Raw genomic sequence first — 6490 nt, 5'->3', positions numbered from 1 at the left:
TTTTCTGCTTCAATTTTTAAAACGCACTACACTGCAAACGTGGGTGCACTGGTCGCACCATACATGAACGCTATGAAAAGGAAGGAACACCAGGCAACGCATGACGATGACATTTTACTCTAATCTGTACATTCGAATACTCATGTACAAACTTTGTATTGAACATGTACACCTCACAAAAAGCCAGAGCTTTCGCAAACATCGATGGCCACAAAACATAACTCAAAGATTGCTGTATTTCTTCGGACTTTATTCTATAAAAACACAATAAATGTAGTATTTCCATCGAATCACTGTGTTACATGGCATAAAATCTGAATAATCATGCTGTAGCGGGTGGTACTTCCACCGAGGTTGGCATCTCGCGATTTCGCATTCTCGCGGTTTGTAATAAGTCGTTCCGGTAGTGCAATATCCTACATGTTGGATCACGTGTGCAGTGGTCTCGCCGTAGAGACGATGCCAATAAGTACTAGTATCAATGTATTTTTGGACTTCTCATTGGCTATATATGGTGTGACGGCATAAAAGGGCCTGATTTACAAGGTAAACTGGGATGTCGGATTTTTTACACCAATACAAAAGATTCTGTATGAATTTGTAAATTTTGATAAATCAATCATAGTTTTACTGAGCTGGAGTTTCATCCGAAATTACCTCCAATACGTACAGTAACATGTTTTTCATTAAGTGCTCACAGTGAGGTTTGGTAACTGGGTCATCGCTCCTATTTAAATCCGGTCAGGTTATTTCATTTTGAATCTACATCTTTATCTACATGTACTGACAAGTAACAACTGTACAGAACGAAAACGTCAAAAGATATATATATAGACGCCACTTCTTTTGCTAGCCTTGTAGCCAGAACATGCATAAAAAGCTGCATCATGAGATACAGGATTTCGATAATCCTACCTCGTATACAAATTCGTTGGAAGTATCGAGAGGCGGAGTATATTGAAAACCACTAGTGTCAGGAAGAAAATACTGCGGTAATATAGTTTTGTTGTGGAAGGACCGACCTTAATCCTGTCCAGGATCATCAATGCAGACCCATCTAATGGCAATCGACGAACTCGTCAGTGACGAGTTTGAGGAGTGAAGGCTGGCCTTAAGATAAGGTGGTACAGTTATAGCCAAGGTACAATTATATAGACTCTGGCACAATTATAGCCTCTGTGTGCATGAATGTGTACTGCCCGCTGTTTTCTACACTGTATGGGCTATATTATCATACCAGGTCTACAACTGTACCACTTTACCCAACATCGTATACAGTACAGCTCGACAGCTATCAGACTATAAAGTGTATGTACATAGTCAAGAGGAAATAACGTTATTTCCTCTCGACATAGACTATATGATAGCCTTATGATCTGGCGTTAAAATAAATATATATTCAATATACACAAATTGTGTTCATCATATTTCTAATCGGCCTATACTTTATAATTGTACAAAAGATTATAATCGGTCATAAAAAGGAGTATATAAACATGCAATGGTAATCATGTACATCTAATCTACATTTAGAAGCGTGATTATTACAATGAGACACAAAATATTTCAACATCCTTTCATACCGGAAATAGATGAATCTGATTTATCTACTTTTGATTAGACCAAAGCCTGTCGCAATAGTTACAAGTCCTACCGCCAGGGAACTTGCTGCGCTCCGCGTCATTTTCGCGAGGAAACTCTCTCCGTATCTGGTAACTCACCTGGAAAGAGGGCTGAATGGAGTAGGTGTATGATATTCACAAGAAGTCTGGTGTTCGTCACAGTCTTTAACCTTTACTTTAATAGGACACTTAAAGAATGGGGCATCATACTCATAGGTAAATATCAGGGATGCATATAGCACGAAACAGTGTTGTCACCACCTAAGTCATTCTTCGACAAATACAGCATAATATGTAGATTGATATTTTCAAACCTCAATCATGCTACACATAACACAGTCTCGCACACAAAGAGTTAACTTTTGGACACAAACACGATCATAATGCAACTCTACATACAGTTTGGGCCTGGCCCGATAATGGACGACTTTCAGCCTATATTCACGACAACGCGTCATATAATGGCACCATTAACATGTATAACAATACAAGTTGACAAAAAACACGGTTGTCTTCATTACTCTTTGCTTGAAGGACTTGTTTTGACTACTATAAGACATCGCATGAGACACTTGCTCAACTACATGTAACCTACCGAGAGGGAATAGATATCTATTTTCTTTCGGATGCTGAGAATATTCGATCTGCATCTGAATTAGGATTAAACCAACTAACACTACACAAAGATACACACATTTGCTATATGAAAAACAAAATGCCAAAATGTCCAAACTTGGCTTCGTCCGGACATTATGGCAACACGACGCCAAGATGCCAGAGCTACTGTGAGCTGGGCGTTGTGGCCGGATACGACATTGTGACACCCCGTACACTGTCGGATAGAGGATATAATAATACCAGTTAGAATAGCGCATTAAAATATTTCGGTTGAAACTTTTTTTTTTTAAACAATAGAATATTATATCTGCTTGGAGAATGGGTCTACTAGATCGCGCACCTACGTTTGGCCTTTGGGGCATAGTCAACCGTCGGCCCAAGTGAAGCCTTACAGTAGACTAGGTAGAGGTGCACAGTATAAAAGCATGGTAGGGAAAGAGGTACCTTGGCTGAACCTGAGTTTGAACATGAAGCCATGCGATTATCGATCGGACTGGATTCGGGTGGATTGAAATACTGCAGTTGTAACATTATCCAAGGCCGGGGCAGCCGTAATGGCGATGTCTGGCGCTACACTAATTCCTCTTTAACAGAGCTCAATCGCTCCAAGTAAGTTCCCATGGCCTACACGTGGTTTAGAATAATATATTTCAGTACCGACTTAGTGCTTTTTACAACAAAATATCGCCGTTTTGCGTGCTATTGGCACACAAATTCGCCATGAAAAACTCTCAATCGCTCAAAGTGAGTATCAATATGATGATATTTGCCCTGTTTTCTCCCCTAGTTAAAATATATTTCAGTACCGACTGCTTGTTTTTCAACAAATCACCGTTTCGCGTACTATTTGAATACAAAGTCGCTATTTTCCGTCGAAATCTTGCCCTTGGATAATAAGCCTCTTTCCCCTCTGATGGTGCAACAGTAAATATGAAAAATCTACAGCGGCATTTTTCAAAAATTTTTCAAAAGTGTCACGAAAACTCCGGCAGTTAATACAAACAAACTCTGCACTATTATAGTGGCTGCAGATCTAGTATTGGGTGAAGTTGCCGAGGCCGCCAATACAGGGGCGTACCCCACGTCATGGCATTTTGTACAAAGGGACGGCAGGCGCATGTCCCAAGCTTTCAGGAGGTGGTTTCGGATGGTCTCGCAAGTGGCGCAGTTGAAAGTATTCCGTATGCACTGCTCTGTGATGCGGTGTTTGCTGGAAGAAGGAAAAAGCTTTGTATTAGAAACGATGATAGAACAGTAATGATTTGTTTAAAAAAAAAACTGCCAATGCCAGACAGCAGTGCAAACACCAACGCACATCCTACAGGACTGTCCCCTGTACCAGGATTTACGAGATAGATTCTGGCCTAAAGACACGAAGGTCGAAGAAAAGCTGTGGGGAACACAGCCGGACCTTCGGGCGACAAGCCGCTTCATCTCCGCCACAGGACTGAGGTTATAGTTTTACTTAGGCAGGTTGAACGCTGAAGAAGAAGAAGTTAAAAAAAACGGCATGCAGTATGTTTTTATCCATGGAGCAATCGTTGTATTCCAAAATACAATCACAGGAAAATACTCTTGCCTGTAAATATAACGATGATTATTGAAATATATTATCGTTATATTCGAAACAGAGATAACCGTTGTTGTTAAATCATCCTTTTTAATAGAATCAATGTCAGAACGAGAGTTGTTATGTAAGAAGCAAAAATAACAAGACTCATTTGCCAAGGGGAGATGACAGACTGGCGCATCGCATCAGCATTTTGTCCTGTAAATTTCCGCCAAACTACGTAAATAAACAAGTTTTTGCATAAAAATAATAAGATGAATCGCTGAAGCAGGGCGCAGACCAACAATCACTAGCATGCTTTGAATCAGTACCACAATAAAATGTGTTTTCTTCGCCCTTTTATCATTCTACACTGACCATTCTTTTTCTTCGAAAAATGATCTTTCCAAGGGGGGGGGGTCTTGTGTATTTCCTACATGTAGCTTACCTGCAGACGACTTCGTTCATGTCATTAAACTTATTGTTATCGTCCAATCTCTCCTCTTCTGCCTTCACCTTTTCGACCTGACATGCCTGGGCCTTGGGCAGCAGTTCGTCGATGATCTTCCTGCTATCCTCTGACCCCATCATATCTGAGAAGAAAGACACGTTTTAACAAAATATTTTTAGGCACCAATTCCAGGACAGGGTCGACTTTTAGATTTTGTCCCCATGGCGAACTATACCCACACCAGATTTTGTAATGGCGAGACGTTAACCCAGGTGAGAAACACGAGTAGCTTGCGTGGTATACCTCTGGCCAAAGTCAGAGTCATTCGGCCAATAAACCCAATTGGCGCCTAGCCGTAGCTGCGCGTAAAAACGCTCTTCCTGCCTTTGGAGGAGAAATTCCCCATGGAGAATAACACCTCGAAGCGCAGAGGAAACGCTGAAGAAGAAGAAGAAGAAGAAACGGTCTTCAATGATCTCCGTGTGCAACTTTTGCCAATCGAGCTGCCGATTCCTCAAAGTTCTTAAAGGAGTGATCGTTTCAATACCATTTCGTGAAAAGATAACCTCTATTCTATGATTACTTACAGTTTCTATTTTCGCATATGTAATTGGCAGCAGCTTCTATGCCCGTCTGGTTGATGAGCTTCAGCTTGTAGGCTTTGTAGCGGTAGCCGCAGTCCCGGGATAGGCAGGACTTGAGGTCCGTGGGAAGTTTATAGCCCTTGCCGTCAGCAGTGGATCTGCAATTACAGAGGATACATGTAAATGTATTTCATACATACTTGGTCTATTGTATTTTAGTTACCTAGTTGTTTACTATAAACTGATATACATGTGTATGGGCATCAGAATGATATCAAAATAAACTGTTTATATATTTGCAACAGGAAAGACATGATTTCGAAGGATTGTCCTTGGTAAACAATTACCAAAAATGGAGGGCAAAGTCGTACATGTTCATAGCATGATGGATTGCCGCGGGAAATGCGTTCCTTCTTTAGCGTTCGCTGTTTGCGTTGGCATGCATCGCGCAGTGGTTTGGCGCCAGGATATCCTGATTCAGCGCATCTGTCTACAGCAGGAGATATTCAAACTGGTAATTTAAGTAATTTGTCCGCCATGTCACAAGTCATGTGTCATCTTTGACGGTATGTGTTGGTGGTAATTCAGATAAATTTGAAACATCCGGGAAAAGGCAGTTTAGGGATATGATGACATAACAGGGTTGCTGGTGTAATTATTGTGATATGTGCGGCATGCTAAAAATGTGTGATATGTTCCCATGCGTGAGAATAAGGGTAATATTCGGGTCCATAAAGAAATCATAAGGCCAGGCATGTCAAGAGGTCAATATCCTATAAGAAGTGTATGATATACCAATTTCCTGGATGCTGATTTCGCAGAATAGGACGATTGCAATATCTTCGTTTCGTCCGCGCATCAGCTAAGCTGTGTTAGTGAATACATATTCTGCCTATACCGGAGACCCTCGCAGAGGTCCATTTTGTACACTTGATCCTACAACTAGAAGCTTTATGCTTTATACAAAGCGGCGTTGCTCGGCTGCCATTCATGCTCGGCTGCCAAGCTGATGGAATAAAAACCCAGGTGGTCACAGACTAGGGAGGGGAATGGAAGGAAGGAAATGGAAATCCCACTAAATATTTTTCTGAAAAACGTGGGAGGCACTGGACAACAACCAGGGAGGACAAAGGAAAATGCATTTTGAAAACGCTGTGGAGATCGGCAGCAAGAGGGGGCTTGGGGGGGGTCTCATTTTCCAAGGGAGGGTTTACTTGGCATCTCTGCTACACCACCATGCCAACAAGCCAACTAAAGGAAGACAGTGCCCCTTCCTTGACCAAACCACCAGCGAGCAATGGTGGACAAGTGTATTGCAGAAGGTTACAAGTACCTGACATTGACACTGCTGACATCTACTCGACTACAGAAAGACAAAAATAGAAACAGAAAATGCAATCGTACAGATTAAAAAGGAACAACTACTAAATTCTCATTTCGTACAGGCAGACCCAATTACCATAGTCTAACTCTACTATCTTAGAGAAGTCTTTCTAGATGCTATTAATCCCTTGGTCGAAAAACCTGATAAGCTTTTTATACGATTCTCAATTATTAGATATCGTATTCGGTTTCGTTTTACAGGTACATGTACATTACTTACAAGATTTTTGAGATATCAAGAATCTTTACAAGAGTGATGAAACGAATGTACATGCAAATGTAC

The 6490-nt window shown here is 41.1% G+C and overlaps 1 protein-coding gene across 2 annotated transcripts in view; it reads right to left on the bottom strand.

Annotated features, from left to right (window-relative positions):
- Positions 1-233: 233 nt before the first annotated feature.
- LOC135501182 (uncharacterized) overlaps positions 234-6490 on the bottom strand; it is a 39905-nt gene continuing 33648 nt past the window's right edge. Inside the window, exons 8-11 of one of the 2 annotated variants that reach the window (XM_064793087.1) lie at positions 6158-6187; positions 4828-4982; positions 4238-4382; positions 234-3450 (exon numbers count right to left, since the gene is read on the bottom strand). In XM_064793087.1, the coding sequence (XP_064649157.1) occupies positions 3195-3450; positions 4238-4382; positions 4828-4982; positions 6158-6187 (586 nt within the window). In that variant the 3' untranslated portion in view covers positions 234-3194. The remainder of the gene's footprint in view (positions 3451-4237; positions 4383-4827; positions 4983-6157; positions 6188-6490) is intronic. The other variant, XM_064793088.1, reaches the window with a different exon arrangement.

Source organism: Lineus longissimus, chromosome 17 (genome assembly GCF_910592395.1).
Source record: "Lineus longissimus chromosome 17, tnLinLong1.2, whole genome shotgun sequence".
Classification (NCBI taxonomy): Eukaryota; Metazoa; Nemertea; class Pilidiophora; order Heteronemertea; family Lineidae; genus Lineus; species Lineus longissimus.
This window is presented reverse-complemented; position numbering and strand designations above follow the sequence as displayed.